This window comes from Lissotriton vulgaris, chromosome 1_1 (assembly GCF_964263255.1).
Source record: "Lissotriton vulgaris chromosome 1_1, aLisVul1.2, whole genome shotgun sequence".
Classification (NCBI taxonomy): Eukaryota; Metazoa; Chordata; class Amphibia; order Caudata; family Salamandridae; genus Lissotriton; species Lissotriton vulgaris.
Window position 1 is genome coordinate 1,514,159,677 of NC_141685.1, and position 19,963 is coordinate 1,514,179,639.

Here is a 19,963-nt window from a genome sequence, read left to right on the forward strand (position 1 = left end):
AAGACAAGGTCATCTGAATACAGTAAATTGCTGACTCTGACTGGAGTCTGTAGAGTGGCATAGTTTAGAGTATGCACAGTGTGGTAGGGCACTTCCGTTACAGATAACACATTTTCAATTGAAATGACCATTGCATTTGCACATACAGTTTTACATATCAATCCTCTCACTTTGAAGTCCGAGAAAGAAAAGTAAACACCATGCTCCCTTTGAAGATAGAGCCTGGCATTTGACCTCTGTGTTTGAATGCAAAGCAAATGTGACAAGGTAAGAACAAAATGTAAAGGCCTGTTTACGGAAAGGAGGACTGGTGGCAGAATACAACAAGCATTACAAATGCAATAGGTCTCTCATTTACAAGAGTTTGAGCTATTAATATTGCAAATGGCAATGCCTTTTATTTTTGTTTTTAAAAGATGAATAAAAGGCATTGTCATTTACAATGGCAATAGTTTAAACGCGCGTAAATGCGAGGCCTATTGCATTGCAAATGCTTGTCTCGTGCTGGAACCATAATCCTGCCTTCCTGTCTCTGGCTAGAGGGCAGCTAAGGAATGAGCTTCCCGGAGATAAGACCTGATTTATTATGAGGTCTTTGAGCTCGACATGAAGGCCCCTTGATGTTTACAATCCCTGGGAGGGGAGTGGGGTTATGGCCTTCACAGACGCCTGCCAGAAGCTTTTTAAATGGTTAGCTGTATCTGGGTCTGTGTTGTAATTATGTGTGCTGCGTACAAAACAAGTATTGACAAAAATAACAGTAGTGGCAAAATTAAAAATGCCAACCTGGTCACGCAGAAAGGGTCTTGCAAAACCTTCGCAGATTACAGGCAGATTTATTGACATTGGCTTTTTGCAATGCTGGTATTTAAGGTGCACAAAAGGATCCATGATGCTGGCGAGACAGTCATGTTAAGGCCTGGATACAGCTAAACGCCTGCCTTATTAACTAAGCCAAGGTAACAACTCTGTGCCACCATATTACCTCTAGGGGTTCATAGTCATAAAAGGCGCCCCACAAAGCTATCTTCAAAGCTAGTAAGGGTTTGTTTCCTTATCAATTTAAGAATAAAATGGGGACCACCTGTTGGATGCAATGGTGTTAAGAGTATGTTCAGCTGAGCAAAATAGCCGGTGTACCTCAAGTAGTAGTTAGAGATTCTGAATATTCCTATATACTCCAACACTTAAAAAACTCAACATGGACTCCTGTGACGAAGAACTAAGTGTTTGCTTTGGCATAAGGTGCTTGTCACCATGGATGCTGCGTTTTTGTAATGCTATAAATAACAGGTGTTGCCATTACACCCCCAGTGGCACGTTATCACCTCAGACTGAAGACGACCAGATATGTGGAGTTGGTGACCTCAAGTAGCACACAGATGTCTGCAGAAGGTTTAAACCCCACATCGACCACCCTCCGCATTTCATCATCCCACATTAGGCGAAAACCAGTTAAATTCACCTGCAGCCCATACATGTCCCTTTCTATGGCAATACGGGCAGCTGCCTGAGGCGTCACCAAACACTAGATTTCTCCTGCAACCAGAAAATCTTGCACCCTACATATCTGCAAACATTGGAGAAGAGGAAAGTTTTGTAGAACAATACGGTGGACTTTATTTTTCCCACTGACTTCCGTTGTAGTGAAGGCAATTTAAGGTGTGAAGCAACTAAAAGGCCCCCTTTTCCTGCTGTAAAAACCGGGAGTCTCCAGCCCAAATCGGGCACGGTATTATGTATGTGACATTTGAGGAGAGAGTGGTGTCCAAACGTCACTACACCTGTGGCGGCAAGAAGTCACAGCCTGGGACCTATCACCTAGGAATCTGTACTTTAATATTGAAGGCAGTGCGGTCACTGGGCTTGGAAGGGGTCCTGTTTGATTTGGAGAGCCACTCACTTTTCCCTTCGAAAACAGACTTCATCATAGCCACGAGATGTAGAAATAAAAATACTGCACACGCTGCCCTTTTCTGGATAAACTCGATGTGTAAGCGGTTTTAGACCGACCGCATGTGAGGATCAGATGATTCTATGGAAGCCTGTCAGGGCCATAAATGTAAACAGCAATGCAGAAAAGAGCCCTCCAGCTCCCCCCTCAAAGTACTAGACATCCTGGTTTACAGTTGTTGAAACAAGTGAGCAACATCGTAGGTGCCACCTTCAGCACGCCATCTCTTTATAGCGCTGAGTTACTTGGTTTGCACTCTAACTGCAGTTCACCTCTGCTGAGCTTGGCACATTGTTCACTTTAAGACGACAAACCCTGCTTGCAAGCTAAGCTCCGAATTGCAGTCTTCATGTGACAACCATGTTACACAGCTATCATTTCCCAAAAATGCTTTTATTTCACAATACCTCAGGATCTTGGAGGAAATTAACATTACTTTGCTTCTTGTCCTGATTTTTGGGCAAGCGGTGGCTTAATTCCCACAGGAAGATGTCCTCACAAAGTTCAATTGTTAATTTAAAAAACGTAGAGAAAGTTTAGTCCTCAAGGTTAACAACCAAACGTCATTTTTGTGATATGAAGGTATAGTTTGTGGCAGGCGCTTTTTTCCGCACAATATTCCACAGCTCTTGAATCCTACAATAGCAGAGGTCCGTGCACAGACAAACAAGTGGCAGTGAAAGTGATCAGTGAAAGCGACCGCAAAAGTGAAATCGATTGTAAAACAAACAAGCTGCGTACAGGAAGCAGCATTTTCGTTGCTATGACAACGAAAGCTTTTTCGCAAGATGGCGTTTGACTGTCCTCAGTCCGTACGGACACGCGCATGCTGTCTGCTATAGACAAATGGCAAGAGCAGCCGTGCAGGAAAGCCCTCGCCAGAATCAATTACAAAAGGTACTCTCAATAGCGAGAGCACCGCATGCGCTGCTTTCGCCAGGCGAGACCTAAAAAGGTATGGTAAACAAGCTTTGCTCCACGGAAGGTATGAAGACATGCTGGGTAGCCTAAATCAAAGCCAGCAAATATAAAGTCAGAAAATGTGAGTTACAAACCCAATGGTAAGCAGTTGGTGTAATTGATTCCCAGGTAAGGTTTCAGAATGCCCACAAGTAGTCTTTTCTCAAACAGATAGCTCCGCTGTGGTAGGTTTCGACTTAACCAAGGATTCCTTGCATAACAGGCATTTCACAGCAAAAGTGTGCTAGGAGTTGTCAGAGATAAAGCTTTGACGTTTTTTCTGATTGCTTGGTCTCTCCAATGGTGCCCAGGAGGAAGAATGGTCATAAATTCCAAATAAAGCGTAGGTAAGTTCTAAATTATTCATAATCGAGTCCTCATTGTATGGAAAAAGTCCTCATTTCATACAATGAGGACTCTATTACGAATAATGCAGAATACCATGCAGAATTTGTGGGTGACCTGAATATACAATACCAGCCTGAATCGCCCCATGGAATTCCTGCAATTACATGGTAAACCCCTGGAATGGGAAATAAGTGTCCTGATCCATTTTTTTCAGCAACAAGTCGAAGAGAATTAGCGATTCTGTAGGGTTTAACTCAGACCGTTTCCCCTCCTGTTCTGAGCAGATAGATGATCAATGTCTCCAGGGGCTCCAGTGAAGGTCCGGTGGGCAGGAAATGGGTTGTGGAGAGATGGGAAGGTAAAGATGTCACCTGGCAGGGAGAAGCCGTATACACTTCCTCTCTCCACCCCTTCATGCCTCAGCTTCGGTTTTCAATCAATTAACTTTATTTCGGTCTTTTTAGACCAGAAAAGTACATAAAAATAATATAACACATTTCCATCCAGATCTTGGCTATAGCATTCTTTGTCACAGTGGATTGGGTGGAAGACATCACAATTTACCCAGATCCGTCCTAAATTTACATTTAAAAACAATAAATTCATAATACAATAAAATGTTTAAATAATTAAAAACTCTATATTAAAAAGGATTTATATATAAAGTCTTAGTCACGTGCCTCAAAATTACTAATTGTCGATGACAAGTAATATCTAATTGTCTCACAAGATTAAATATTTAGAAAATCCATCACTGGGTTATTTATAACAATTGAAGAATTTAAAAACAAATTATGTCTGATATTACAAAAATAAAATATCACAGTTTCAAACCCTTTTTAGCTCTAATGACTATCACAGCGGCAAGAAATCTAGATACACAAAAAACCACCAGTGGTGAGGTATCAGACTTAAGTAGACGTTGTGCCTCTCTACAGTGCCTTACCTTCAATGCAATGCAGAGTGGTTTAATCCATCTTTTTCTTGGAGTGTCATATAAGGGACAGAAAAAAAGATATGTGCATCATCTTCCTCGACTTCAATCAAATGTTTACAAGAAGTGCATTTGTCATAATCTTGGTCAATGCGGTTACTAACCCATTTTGATTTCTTATCATTTGTTTGTAAAACCCCATATCTAAATTTCATGTACAATCATTTGGCAATTTGAGGGCATACCTCGTCCATCAATGGTTCGAACTGGGGTATATCTTTGAGTAAGAGAAATGATGTAGTTAGAGATCCTAAGCTGGAATCATGCTGGAAAGTACTGCTCATATAATTCCAGAAGGATAACTTAACAACCTTGCTGCATGCCTTAGTCAAATCTGAAGGTACATCCCAATAATGTGGTAATCCTATTTTTTTAAAACCAGATCGACACGTGGTCAAACCACGGAATGGCTTTTAGAAGACCAAAACTCATTCTCTTGCAGGCACCTTTTGTAATGTACAAGCCCAACCGTTGACCAAATTCCTACCCAAAATAAGAGGGGGCGTAATACAGCAAGACTATCTGTACATTTTAGATTGAGGTCGAGTATTACAGGAAGCATCGGGGTTCTGTTAGGTAGAAACAGTAACTTATGAATGAATTTATTTTCTCCAATTTTAAAGTTACGTTTACAGTATGGTCCCCAAAGTTCTGCCCCCATACAAGGCGGCTGGTTGAGCCTTGAATTGAAAAACCTCAATGGCCGGAGAAACAGCCTTAGAGGTACTCCCTCCATGCTTTTTTGTAATTGGAGTACAGTTTTGGATCAAAAGTAGTTTTTTTCCAATATGCGGCTTCCAAGTCAGTTTCGTTTAACTCAGACCGTTTCCCCGCCTGCTCTGAGCAGATAGATGATCAATGTCTCCAGGGGCTCCAGTGAAGGGCCGGTAGGCAGGGAATGGGCTGTGGAGAGATGGGAAGGTAAAGATGTCACCTGGCAGGGAGAAGCAATATACACTCCCTCTCCATTCTTTCATGCCTCAGCTTTTGTTTTAACGCAAAGCGGGTCTGGACTGCAGTTCAGCCCCTTCTCTAAGTGCTTTTGCCAGCCATAACTTATTGCTGGTAAAATCCGGTCCGATGTTCAAGCACAAAAGTAATCTAGGTGTGAGAACTCCAGCCCACTCGCAGTTGTGCAGAGACATTCCATGTGGGAATTTGCTCTGCACATTTTGTTATCGGACCAGAGTAAGATGTGTTCCAAAGTGATATGCAGGTTTTGTATGCTTTGTACAGAATGTCATTTTTGTGTGGCTATTTTTCATTAGTGTGCTATAATGCTAATTGCTTAGGACCATGACAATAAGAAATGTCAGCCCTTCCGTGTGTGTTACTGCTGCTATTGAGCCTGCAAAACACCCCTAACTGTTACTAAAATAAAAAGTACATGAAGAAATATGGTCTCTTTCATTTGGGTCCGACTGCTACTGGGAAGTACTCCTGGGTGGATCATTTGTTAGTGTGATAATTAAACATTTCTTATTTTGTTGGTAGTAAATAGAAGATAGTGTCGTAATTAGCTACTCGATACATTGTGAAATAATAATTGATTATCTTGTTCATGCTAAAATAATTATTCCTTTTACTTTAAAGCAGTTCGAGTGTGGACAATCTTTACCAAATGTTCGGTTCTAGGATGCTTGAGTCCTAACGAACACTATGGAGTCTACAACAAGAATGGCAGGCATCACCCAACTCTTTGGTGACTTGTGCGAAGCTCACATGGCCGAGTGCTCTTGGCAGGCCTGTTTGGGCAGACGAAGAGTCAGTAAGAGCAAAGCTAAGCGAGACCTGAAGAAGCTGGCATATGGAACCCTCTTCACAAACCTCTTCCAGGAGGAGGTCCGCAAGCTGCAGCCCAACCATTCCAAACTCCCAGTGAAAAACAAGATTCTGATGCTGTCCTTTGACCTGAGGCTCAGTGGTAGAGGGGACGAAGCAGACCGGATGGAGGCACTAGTGGAAAAGCTAGAACATTCAGCTTGCAGGCCTGTTACAGAGATCAGCTCAGTGCTTGAACTCTTGGTGCAGCTGGCGGGAACTGGGCCTCCTCAAGTTCGCCCCCCGAGAAAAGACTACTTCCTTCATAATAAACATGTGGGGCGTAATCCAAAATATCAAGGTTATGATTACTATGATGTGAGCATGTTTGAGGCCGACATCAGCGCATCCATTGGGAACGAAGAATGTCAGATAAGTGACACCAGACAGAGGACACTTCAAATAATGGATTCTGCACCTGGAACCGGTCTTCCTGACATTGGCTTTTTCTCCCAGAATTACCCAGTGAGTGACCGATTTGAGAAAGAAACCCGCGTCTCATTGTTTGGAGCCCTTGTCCATAGCCGCAGTTATGATATGGACATAAAGTTAGACATGCCACCAGTGCCTGACAGTGCAGACCTCTGTGGACTTGCAATAAAAGTAAGTGATTTTACCTTTATTAAGGCTTGACATTAAAGGTCTTGTTTACTTCAACCAAACATTGTTTACTTTACTATTTTCCACTAGTGTAAACCATTGCAGCAGTATTTGAAGATTTGCTTAAGCTTTGTAGCTTACCCTCCCTTGATTTTAAATTTCCATGTGCTTGTTCAGCAGATTCAATCTGATTTAAAGGTTTTTATGTTTGTTTTTGTTATTCTATCCACTGTGATGGGCATAATCTATTCTGCATTTCTATTTAGAGGCCAGGGCTCTGCAATGAAATGCGTTTGCGCTTTTTGGAGGAGAATACATCATCCCATTCTTTAGTATTGAAGGCTACCATGAAGCCGTATCCGCCTCGTTTGAATTTATTTTAGTTTAAATTATAGCAATGCTCTATAATTTGGTATGGCTAATTTCCTTCTTCATTGGCTGCAGATTCTTCAGAACAGTACCATAATGCCATGTCTCAGCCATGTTTCCCCATTTTGACGAGCCCCTATTGGCTTTGGTCAGAATAACCTCTCAAATGGCCTTTATCAGTTTCACGTTCCTCCTACTGTTTCTTCACTTTAAAATAGTGGTTTTCGGTATTAGCTGTGACTTTTGTGACTTTCACTGTCCCAGAATTTGAGAACAATTCTGCCTTTGCTACTTCTTCGAAAGCAATGCAAAACACACCTTTACTCACAATTCTATGCCCTGCAAGCAATTTATAAGCTTGTATTTGCACATTTAGACTCAATTGGTGGGCGTTCTGCTAACTAAACAAATTACACTCAAGTGACCATCTGTTGGATTGTGAGAGGTGAGAGTCCCGGTCCTAGTGCCTACGTTTAGGTGTCATAGTTGGGAGCGTTAGAGCCTAATTACACCCAGTGGTGTAATCCACATTTCTTGGACCTCCTCCAATAGGATCCTTCTAAAGCAGGTTTTTAGAATGTGATTATTGAGAGGGGCTCCTAATTAAATCCTTGCCAAAAATCATATATATATATATATATATATATATACAGTTGTATATCGGATTCGTTCCTCAAGAATGTCAGTCGATTTAATTATTAGCATAATAAGGAAACCACGGCAACAGTTGAATGGATGATATGCCGTTTTTACTGGATCTCTTTTCTGTTCATAGATTTAATATATGAAAATTATACCTTGTTATTGTGTGGTCATTTAAGATTAATTTAATCGCTTCACTTGTCAGGCATGTAATAGATGCTTCTATAGCTAACTGTCCCAATTAAATAAAAAGTACATTGACATTGACAATAGTTTCCATAGTACAAGTAACACTGTAAATTGCCCATGACTTCACGGTGTAAGTGTCTGTACAGTGCCAACTTATTGAGGCCTATCACCTTTAATTAGTGTGAGATGTCACTGCTTTAATTACATTTGCTATTTATTTTTACTAGTGTATGTTGTGTCTCATACTAAGGTTCCTCAAAGCGTAGACCAATCGGATGATGAAGGATTTCAGTCTGCATCTAATTTAACTCCCGATTCCCAGTCTGAACCCAGTATGACTCCGGATATCGATCTGTGGGATGCTTTGCTTACGTTTGGGCCCAGCAAACGGCGGTGTTGGGAGAGAATTGGGTGGTAAGTCACCTGAATTATAAGTGTGATGAACCTCCAGGGATTTAAAGCAATTGATGAGCCATTCTAAATTCCTTGACTGTACAATCTGACTCTATGTCAGACTCGCGCTCTGCCCTGATTTGTTACTGCAGAATGGCTATGACCGTATCCGAATGACATAACGACACCCATCAAACTGTGATTCTGTTTTTCAGGTTTGTTTTATGCAACCACTTGGATAAAACACTGTTTTTCAAGGGAAACAAAGTCCCTGTTGAAAAAAAATGCACGTTGTATTGGTAGTGTAGAATAAAATAGTTTGAACAATTGTGTATTTACTACATATCAAACCAACTTGAATGCAACAGATTAGCTGAATATCCCAGTAGAGCACATTTCCACTGAACTCTAATTATTTCAGTACTCAAAATGTCAACGTTGTACGTCCTTGGTTATGTACTATTCACAAGCAGTTCCCATCCTACTTCGTTTCATGTTGTCGTTTTTTGTGAATTAAGATATAATCACCTTGTTACATCCTTGTAACAGGAAGACGCTCTATATAACTGTTTGCATGGTTGCACAGCCTTGTTTATGCAACAGAACATAATGCAGAAGGTGGATTTTGTCTTAAGATTTAAGATTTTCGACATTTGGCTCAAGTAAAGGGATACATTTTTCCTTCTTCAACCTCATTGTCAACAGGGCCATGCAATGGTACTGCATTGGAATACACAGTGTTGAAATAAAGAGCTCATTCCTCCAAGCAGATCTCCGTTTTTGGACGCAAACCCATGGCCAATCAAATGCCCAAGCTTTCTCTCCTAGTGTTAAACCCACCTACCCCCTTTTCCCATTTTCTGCATTATGGCAGTGTCCAAGGTAAATGTGAGTCATCCAGACAAAGTGATGCAGTGCCCCTTCTAAGACACCTCAGTCTGGTATCCAAATCACTACCAGAACTGGAAGCCCGTGGATTTTGAATACCAGCAGCAAGAAGATTCCTTTCTAGGTTTGGAGGAGCCCATGGACGTTTCAAAATGTTTGACTCCATGGTTGGCTGAAGGCATGATTCCTTGACCACCAGAGCTGTATAAGTGCTGCTATCATCAGGAGCCTATTTCCCTGCCAACTAGAGCAGGGTGTAAGAGCCAGGAGAACCTGTGCTTGGATATATATATATATATATATATATATATATATATATATATATATATATATATCAACACAATGCGTTTCGTCACATCCCTGCATTGATCACACTGTACATGCAACAGAATTTGTGACACAAATACCCCAGTTACAAACTTATAAAATGTAATAAGGTAATCCCAATACTATCCTATGGGAGAGATTGGCCTTGCAAGGGAAAACCATCTTTGGTAGTTTTTCACTACCAAGACATGTGAAACTTAGAAGTACATGCCCTGTACTTGTCCTGTGGATTATAGAGGGCCTACTTTAGGGGTGATTTATATGTATAAAATAAAAAGGTTTGGGCCTGGCAAAAGGGTTTGTTAGGTCAACATGGCAGTGTAAACTGCATCCAGAGGCTCAACAGTGGAAGGCCTTAGACCTGGTTTAAGGACTACTTCAGTGGTTGCACAATCAGTGCTGCAAGCCCACTAGTAGCATTTAATTTGTATGCCCTGGGTACAAGGGGTACCACTTTACTAGGGACTTATAAGTAAATTAAATATGCTAATTGGGGATGAACCAATACTACCATGTTTAGGGGAAAGACCACAAGAACTTTAGCACTGGTTAGCAGTTGTAAAGGTCACAGAGTCCTAATACCAGCAGTAACGGGAGCTGAAAATTGGAGGAGGTAAGCAAGAGGTTGGGGGGGAGGACATCCTAAGGCTGTCAGATGTGTGTGTGTGTGTGTGTGTGTATATGTATATATATATATATATATATATATATAACATATTTATTTATTTTCTAGTCGCTATTAGGTAGTTCTAGTTCAGTCTGCTCTTTCATAGGGAAAACTTTTTTTCTGTTGCTAATAACTTTGCCACTGTTTGGCAAATTTCCACATAACTTTCCAAAAAGATGCTACTTTTGGACTACTTTGTGCATGACAAGTTGTGGAATGTTCTGTGTATAAAGAGTGAGTCATTTCTTGATTCAAAATTGAGTCATGAATGTGCCATGTCTTCAGGAGAGTTAGCAGTGTAGTTGTTTTGTTTAACGGAAGTGTAGGCAAGGGGTTGTTCCCTTTAAATGCACAACTTTCACTATTGTAACCTTACAACCCTGTTAAAGGCTACAGCTGAAACGTGTTGGTCTCTTTGTTAGAACTAAGGAGGACAGAAACATGAAGATTGGTAAACCTGTGCTGTGCTGCTGTCTTCCTTTCTACCCGTGGTGCATTTCTGGATTACCAGTGACACAGTGGAGGGGAGTGGTGTGGAGGCAATCAAAAGAGACTTCTTCAGGCAGGGCTCCAGCAAAAACGGTTGAACGGAATAACACCAAATGTGGCAGGAAGCTAGATTATGGTCTGCAGATTGTGCTTTTTGTGATTTGGTGTAAATCCGTTCAGTAGTTTTTGCTAAATTAAAGTTTAAAAATAATTATATATTTTGACAGTTGAGCTTGCGAAAGTCTTGCAAGCCTCCCTCGAGAGCACAGGTCAAAAAATGGAGACCTGTGATTGGTGGAGAGACCCCTTTTTTTCCTGCGAGCGATCACTCGGATTGGCTGGCTGCTGTTGCTGTTTTAAACACTTATACACATATGCAATAGTCCGTATTAATCTTAAAGTAATAAAAAGTCAAAATTACGTAGTCTAAATATAAAGTTAATATGTTTGCAAAAAACTGCAAAAAAAATGACACCTTGTAAAATACATTAAAAACATGAAAAGAAAGCAGAGATTTGCCTGCTGTTCCCAGTACTGAAGAGGACTACTTTTTATGCGGACATGAAGAAGAAAAATGTTCTCACTCACAGAGAAGAAAGCCACTCGCTGGAGTGGGGCTGTCTCTTTGCACCATGCAATGTGCAGTGGCAGGCAGTATCAAAAAATCATTGACACTTGAACAAACCAATGGATGTAGCGGGCTGACCAAAAGAGCTCCCCAATATGTGTATCGATTACCCTCTCTCTGTGTGTGTGTGTGTGTGTGTATATATATATATATATATATATATATATATATATATATTATCTACTGGCGGTCGCCAGTAGGTAGTTATAGTTAGGATTTTTTTTCAATGTTAAATCTCAAAATTCTATTTGGAATAACTTTGGCGCTGGTTGACGAATCTGCCTGAAAATTTCCTCAAAATGGCCTTGCGGCGCCCCGGTCCTTCCCTGTACGTTTGGGGGGAATTTGTCAAGCGGGGGCCGAGATAAAGGGGGGTCCCAAAACGCGTTTTCCCCATGTTAATTTCCATAGGGCGGGCGACCTCACTTTTAGCCCGAACGGCTGAATGGATTTCCACCAAACTTGGCAAAATTGTATGGACTGGTAGCCCGATGTGCCTTTGCTATGTCTCAAGATATGTGCTCCAGTGGATTTTGAGTAATTTAGGTTCAAAAAAATATATATATCTATAGGCGCGCCCCGGTACGCGCACCGGGGAGCGCACCGGGCGTGCTACGCGACTTGCCCATGGAAAGCTGATTGGCTCACGGGTGTCTGTAAACATTCGAAACAGTCCGGAGCGGCCGCCATCTTGTGTGTCGGTAGGATCGAGACACAAGAGGTGACATAAAAAAGGGGGAAATGACTATAAGGGGGCAGGGTAGACCCCCCCCCCCCCTGACCCCCTAGGTTTGATGTACGGGCTATAATAGGGTCCCGCGGGGCATTTAAAAAAAAAAAGCGAGCGAAGCATGGGGAAAATCCAGGGCCTTATTTATGAAGGCCTTGCGACAGTTTTGCGCCGCCGGTGCGTCACTTTTTGTGACGCACCAGCGGTGTAAAAAATGCGCCTCGTTGCGCCATATTTAAAGAGTGACGCATCTAGGTAGATGCGTCACTTTTTAAACCCCTGCGCCACATTATATCTGCGTCAGGTATAATGTATGCAGAGGGGGGCGTTCCCCCGCAAAATGCCTCGTAATAGTGACGCAGTGAAATCTATTAGATTTCACTGCGTCACTTTTAGGACGCTGTTGCGTCAAAATCTTGCGCCTGCCTTACAGCAGGCGTAAGACTGACGCAAACCCTTTCACATGGGGCTTTCCCCATGTGAAAGGACGCATTACTGGAGTTGCGTCACTTTTGTGACACACTCCAGCAATGCGTCACTTTTGCGCTTACAGATACATCAGAAATACTGGCGTATCTGTAACTCCTTGCGACATGATTCGTCATACATTAAATATGACGCATCAGGAATGTCGCAAGGAGTGCGCACTGAAAAGTGACGCATCGCTGTTTTCACGCAGCGATGCGTCACTTTTCATAAAAGAGGCCCCCAGTTTATTCACTGTGTCACCTCTACGACCCTTTCTTGCGTCAATACGTCCCTTTTGCATACATTACACCCGACGTAGGAATAATGTGGCGCAGGGGCTTACAAAGTGACGCAACTACCTAGATGCGTCACTTTGTAAATATGACTGAATGAGGTGCATTTTTTACAGCACTGGTGCGTCACAAAAAGTGACGCTCCGGTGGCGTTAAAGGGACGCATGGCCTCATAAATGAGTCCTTCAGTCTTTTACTCATGCGTCATATTAAATTTATGACGTATTATGTTGGAAGTTCTTACAGATACGTCAGTATTTCAGACGTATCTGTAAGCGCAAAAGTGATGCATTGCTGGAGTGTGTCACAAAAATGAAGTGACTCCAGCAATGCATCCTTTCACATGGGGCCAAGCCCCATGTGAAAGGGCCTGCATGCCTGCTGTGAAACAGGCGTAATATTTGGAAGCAACAACGTCATAAAAGTGACGCAGTGATATCTCATAGATTTCACTGCGTCACCTCTACGACCCTTTCTTGCGTCAATACGTCCCTTTTGCATACATTACACCTGACGTAGGTATATTGTGGCGCAGGGGCTAACAAAGTGACACATCTACCTAGATGCGTCACTTTATAAATATGACTGAATAAGGTGCATTATTTACAGCACTGGTGCGTCACAAAAAGTGACGCACCGGTGGCGTTAAAGTGACGCATGGCCTCATAAATGAGGCCTTTCGTCTTCTACTCATGCGTCATATTAAATTTATGACGTATTATGTTGGAAGTTCTTACAGATACGTCAGTATTTCAGACGTATCTGTAAGCGCAAAAGTGATGTATTGCTGGAGTGTGTCTCAAAAATGATGCAACTCCAGCAATGCATCCTTTCACATGGGGCCAGGCCCCATGTGAAAGGGCCTGCACGTCTGCTGTGAAACAGGCGTAATATTTGGACGCAACAGCGTCATAAAAGTGATGCAGTGATATCTCATAGATTTCACTGCGTCACCTCTACGACCCTTTCTTGCGTCAATACGTCCCTTTTGCATACATTACACCTGACGTTGGAATAATGTGGCGCAGGGGCTTACAAAGTGACGCATCTACCTAGATGCGCCACTTTGTAAATATGACTGAATAAGGTGCATTTTTTTACTGTACTGATGCGTCACAAAAAGTGACGCTCTGGTGGCGTTAAAGTGACGCATGGCTTCATAAATGAGGCCTTCAGACTTCAACTCCAGCAATGCATCTTTTCTTACCCTTCCACACCCCCGTTACTTTTCAACATTTTCTTTGAATATCCACATTCCCCATATTCACTCTTCTTCTCCTTACTTTCCTTCCCAACACTCACCTTCTTTCAGTCCCCCTACTTCACTTCCTTTCTCCTCTCATACCTTTCTGTTCTTTCTTACTCATTTTCCTTTTCATTATCAATGCACTCCATTTCACTTACTCTTTTTCATTTTTTTAAGAATATAGCTCTTTGATGAGAATTGGAGGTAGTTCTGAAAATAACTTTTTTTTTTCTTCTTTTTTTTAAGAACAGAAACAAAAACAGGGAATGGAAACTGCTCAACAGGAGCAAAAAAAACAAAAAAAAATTAGGGGTGGGAACGGCAGTGATGGCTCTCCAATGCTCGAACCATGAGCAGGACACTTTGCTCCCCATAGGTAAGGAGTTGATCGCAGTATCTGCATTTCAGGACAGCATTGTTGAAAGCAGGTTGAATATTTGGCACGAGCTCCTGCGATCGCCCCCTCCCAGAAGTAGTTGCTCCTCCGGTGGATGTAGAGGCCCCATCACTGGGAACCTCTTGTGCCAGAGCCCTGACACTTTCCCGGGCAAAATTCTGGGGGTGCCTCCTCTCCACATGCCGTATCATTGTAAAGTTCCCAAAAGAATATTTCTTTTTGGGGTCACCCCGTGACAGGACTTGTTTGCAGATCCTGCACTCCACTTTTGGAGCATTCACCTTTTTCTGGTTAGGTGGTATTGAAAGAAATTTCCTAATGAAATGCTCCTTCACCTTTGGCTGAGGAGGCTCTTCATCGATGAATTCAGGCTCATCTTCACTGCTGGATTCTCTGGCAGCCATGGTAAACCAAGAAAGATCCAAGTGCAAAAAACAGGTCTTTCAGTCACAAAAGTGAAAGAAGAAGTGAAGGAAATGGGTGGGGATTTCATTCTTTGTAAAAAAAAACTGTTAGCAACCAATGAAAAGTCTTATTTTAAGGTCACATGACTTGAAGCGCTGACGCTGCGCGCACCGGAGCGCTTCCGGGTGCGCATACGCGGCGCGAACGTAGGCGCTTCCGGGGGCGCACACGCGGCGCACGTAGGCGCTTCCGGGGCGCATACGCGGCGCGAACGTAGGCGCTTCCGGGGGCGCTTACGCGGCGCGCCGAAGTGACGTTTTGATAGATTCACTGAAATGCAAAATCATTTTCATTTCCTTATAAAAAGAAAACTGCTTTTATATGTATGGTACTAAATGTCTTGCGTTATTATTTACTTTTCATTCATATTTTGTTTCACGAACGAAAGTAGAGCTCTGGGTGCGCTTTCCGGAGAGCTTACCGGAGCGCGCACCCAGAGCGCCCGAAGAAAAAATTGTAAAAAAAAATAAAATAATAATTAATACTTACACAAAACAGCAAATTAAAAAAAAAATCATAGGTTAGAAACTCGATATAGAAAGGAATTAACATTTAAAAAACCTATGAAATTCACTGAAAAAACCATAGGTTTCACACCAGTTATAGTTAGGAATTAGCATTTAAAAAACCTATTAAATTCACTGAAAAGAGGGGCGTGGCGGAGTGAACGGACGTGTTCTGCCCGAGCTCCTGCGCCCGCCAAGGCCCTAAGCCCTAATCACAGCTTCTCTCCCCCCTAGCCGAGCCCGGCGACCGGGTGTGGGCGAGAAGATCCCCAGGCACAGCAGAGCGAAGCTCCGGTCCCCCGGTGAGCCACGGCACAGATGGCGGAGGTCTCGGCCGCTGGAGCACGGAGCGGAGGTGACGAGGCGGCCCGCATAGAGGACCCAACTGAGGCGGCGCCGGCCCGGTGAGCAGGGAGACGAGCCTCCGGAGAGCAGAGAGACGGGCCTGGAGGGGAACGGCCGCACGCCGGTGGCTTTGCTGCGCTGGCCGCCGGAGTTTGTGGTGCTCCGGCCCGACGCCTGACGGCACAGAGGACCCCGGCCCCGCGGCTACGCGAGGCCGCGTCCGGCCCCGCGGGAGGAGAACAGGGGCCCAGGACACCGCCGGAGCGAGGTAGCGGAGAGCCGGGCGCTCAAAGAAGAGCGGTGTCGCCCGGGAGGTCCCGTGAGTCGGTGGACCCATACCAGGAGCACGCAGGACGGCACTCCGGCGAGGAGGGGTGCTCTGGTCCCGCTCCCGCCCCCAAATCTACCTGAGGCCGCGGCCTAGTTGGCGGAGGTCCGAAGCCGCGACCAGCCAGAGATAGCACACGGCCCAAGGCGGACTTCTGGAAGGCGGGGATCCAGGCACGAGGCAGACGGCTGGATCGGCGAGCTCCGAAGTGGGGCGCTCGCACGGAGACGGAGCGGGGCCCTGGCTCCCAACCCCCCTGGCCGGAAGTGGTGAGGAGTGGACCGGGAGAACGAGTGTGGGCGCCCGGCGGAGCGAGGACTCTAGGTGCGCCACACAGGGGTGATCCTGCAATTTTAACGACGCCTGCCCCCTAGAACGCGGCTGGAGGGACGGATAGGGGCCCGGAAAGCAGCAGCCGGACAGTGCTGGGACGCCATTATTGGGACAGGCACGAGAGGGGTGCGGAGTGCCCCGGGGCATCGCGGATTGACCGTGAGCAGTACCAGGGATTGAGGGGCAGTGGTAGGCCGCGGCGCCGGCACCGGGCGGCCAAGAGCGGGGCCCCTGTCAGAGCCCCCCTCCTCCCCCCCACAGACTCGACACCAGAGGTGAGGAGTGGGCTGGGTGTGTGTATCGAAGTGCCGAGCCCCCAGTGGAGCCCCAGGTTGCCCCGAAGAGGTCGGAAGTCTGAGACATTTCACACCACAGAGGCCGGGGAACCACGACAACGCCTGTTACCCATTGCAAAGGCGGTGGGGTAACCTGGGAAAAGCGCCGAGTGCCATTGGGCTCTCCCTGAGCAACCGGAAGCCGGGGGCTCGAACGTGGGTCGCAGGACTTGTTGAGGACCGGCCTACAGAGCGGAGGCTCTCGAAGGTGCAGGCCAGAAGCACGGGCCTGACCGGGTAACGGATTAGCTGGGGACTGCCAGAGCTCACACGCGAGCAGCGGAACAGTGAGGAAGATGGCCGGGCAGAAAGGCGGCAAAGGAGGCAGTCGGACGCTCACGGAAATGCTCAATAAACCAACCAGCAAAGGGGACAAGGCCTCAACACAGTCAGGAGGTGCATGCGGATCGCAAGGGGGGGAACAGCGGTGAGCCTCCGGTCACCAGATCCTTTTTAGAGTCCCTGTTTGGGACTTTGAGGGACGACTTTCAGGAGTTGAAAAAGGAAGTGGCCGGTGAAGTACGAGAACTGCGCAGAGAGGTGGATGGTCTTGGGGAGAGGGTGGAAGCGGTTGAGCGCTCCACGCAAAGGCAGGACGATGAGATTACGCACTTGCAGCAGGAGGTCCTCCGCCTCAGGGACCAACACATTGACCTCCAACTACATAACGAAGATCTGGAAAACAGAGCAAGACGGAACAACATACGAATCCGGGGAGTGCCGTCCACAGAGGAGACCGCCGGCATAGTGGCCTATTTGCAAGAACTGTTCCGCGTTGTCCTTGGCGAACCTGCGGAATTCCCTATCAGGATTGATAGAGCTCACAGAGTAGGCCCGCGACGACGGGCGAATGGACCTCCGCCGGATGTACTGGCTTTTCTTCCTGACTTCCCGCTAAAAGAGAGGATCATGTACGAAGCGAGGAAGAAGCAATCGATAGTGTTCAGAGATCACCAAGTGGCACTGTACCAGGATCTAGCTGCGACTACGCTCCAGAAACGCAGGGCATTCAAGATTGCAACGGACTTCCTAAGACAACACGACACGCCCTATTCGTGGGGGCACCCCTTCCGCCTCATTTTCCGATGGAATGGAGAGTCGCACCAGTTGCGCTCTCTTCAAGATGTCTGCGAAGTCCTAGGGATCACGGCGGAGGAAGAGGAGTCGTCCACGCCACGAAGAAGGAGGAATTCAACTGACGGTGGCTGGCGGAGAGTCTCGAGACACAGGCCGCAGAGGGCCACGCAGAGACCGGACTCGCCGACAGTAAGATCTGGAATGGCGGACGCAATTCGAACAGCTACCGAGACCTCGATGGTCGAGGGAGAAGTGGCGCTGACCGCCTAATAGAACTCCGGGGGGAGATTGACAGTGCATTATTGATAAAGCGGGCTTGGGGAGGAGGTGGGTGCGGGAATGCGAGGGCGGGGTGCTGGTGGCTAGTCGCCCACGAAGGTAACTTACCACAGACCTGTCCGTATGGGGCAGGCCTGGGACTCTTTGGACTACAAACGGTTAAGGGGGATGGGTTGGGAGGCTCAAGTTGGGGAAAGGGGGAAGGGAATGCGGGGGTCGGGGAGTTGGAGTTCGGGAGCCCTGGGATCCGGGAGGGGGGTGTTCGGGGCAACTCAGTCCGGTGTCTTTGTTATGTGCGTTCAGCTAAACCGGACCTCACGGGCCGATTCACAGACGGGATTGGCACTGGCCGCCTTCGCTTGCCTAGTGCTGGAAGGTTACATTGATCTGGTATGGCAGGCTTGAAAGTGGTGACTTTGAATGTGAAAGGCCTAAACAACCCCACGAAGCGAAGGGCGGTTCTCTCCATGTTAGAGGCCTCGCAGGCGGACATCTGTCTGTTACAGGAAACGCACTTGTTGGTGGGTGATTGTCATAGAATGCGGTCCCGTGCCTTCCCCACTCAGTTCTTTTCTTCCCACTCCACTAAAACGGCGGGAGTTGCTATATTGGTATCTAAATCTTTTAGGGGTGAGGTGCTACACAAATTAGCTGAACAAAAAGGGAGACTACTGGCGTACAGGTTTAAGCTGGGGCTTCTGCATTTCACGGTGGGGTCGGTTTACTGCCCAAACGAGCGTCAGGAACACTTCCTCCACACCACGTTGATAGATGTCACGGCATCCCCTGATCGACATCTCATTCTGGGGGGGGACCTTAACATGGTATTTGATTCCTCACTAGACAGATCAGCACAGCGCTTTCCACAGACTGGGGAACTATCGAAAACTATGAAAACACATTTGGCTGAACTCGACTTGCACGATCTTTGGAGAGGGTTTCACCCCACGGATAGGGACTACTCATATTTTTCACACGCGCACAAAACGTATGCACGGCTAGATTACTTGCTGGTTTCAGGCCCGGTTCGGGACATGGCCACTGCCTCGGAGGTCGGGGTCATCTCCCTATCGGACCACGCTCCGGTCTCGGGTACCTTTCTGCCCCCGTCGATCCCTGTTCAGCGCGGAGTCTGGCGCCTACGGGACGCCCTTTTACACAAAAAACCTGTGGTGCAGCGTATCACTGAGGCTGTGACTGAATTTCAGCTGCACAACGCTAACTCCGACACCACCTTGGCGACTCAATGGGGGGCTCTTAAGCCGGTCTTACGGGGAGAATTTATATCAATATCAGCAACCGAAAATAGGGAAAGGAAAGTTAAACGGGAAGAACTCACGCACAAGGTCAGGGAATTGGAACAGGTGCATCGGCGCACGGGGGCTCCCAGAATTTGGAAACAGCTAAAAGCGGCGAGGAAGCTCCTGTCGTCTCTAGATCTGGACAGGGCTGAGTATGCGGCTCTCCGCTTGAAACACGCTTTTTACACGGGGGGGGGACCGCTGTGGCCGGTTATTGGCAGCTAAGCTTAGAGTTGCACACCAATGCCGTCGAGTCAAAGAACTTGCGGTGCCTGATGGGCGCACAGTCACAGAAGACGCCGACATAGCTGAGGCTTTTCGACAGTTCTACTCCGAGCTCTACGCGGAGGACGGGGCAGCGACTGGAGACCCTGATGAATATCTGGACTCAGTGACTCTTCCGTCCCTAGCTCAAATACAGACTGACTACCTAGATCGAGAGATTAGGATAGAAGAAGTTATCTCGGCGATCGCTAGGCTAAAACTCGCGAAGGCTCCGGGTCCGGATGGATACACCACCCTCTTCTATAGGACGTTTTGCTCCGTCCTAGCTCCGATACTGACCAAACTGTTTAACTCCTTTAGCTGCCC

At 46.0% G+C, this 19,963-nt stretch overlaps 1 protein-coding gene across 2 annotated transcripts in view; it reads left to right on the plus strand.

The window, feature by feature from the left end:
* Positions 1-19,963, plus strand: part of TUBGCP6 (tubulin gamma complex component 6) — a 747,379-nt gene that overhangs the window by 31,421 nt on the left and 695,995 nt on the right. Inside the window, exons 2-3 of one of the 2 annotated variants that reach the window (XM_086967433.1) lie at positions 5,850-6,680; positions 8,128-8,291. In XM_086967433.1, coding sequence (XP_086823559.1) covers positions 5,916-6,680; positions 8,128-8,291 — 929 coding nt within the window. In that variant the 5' untranslated portion in view covers positions 5,850-5,915. The remainder of the gene's footprint in view (positions 1-5,849; positions 6,681-8,127; positions 8,292-19,963) is intronic. The other variant, XM_086967436.1, reaches the window with a different exon arrangement.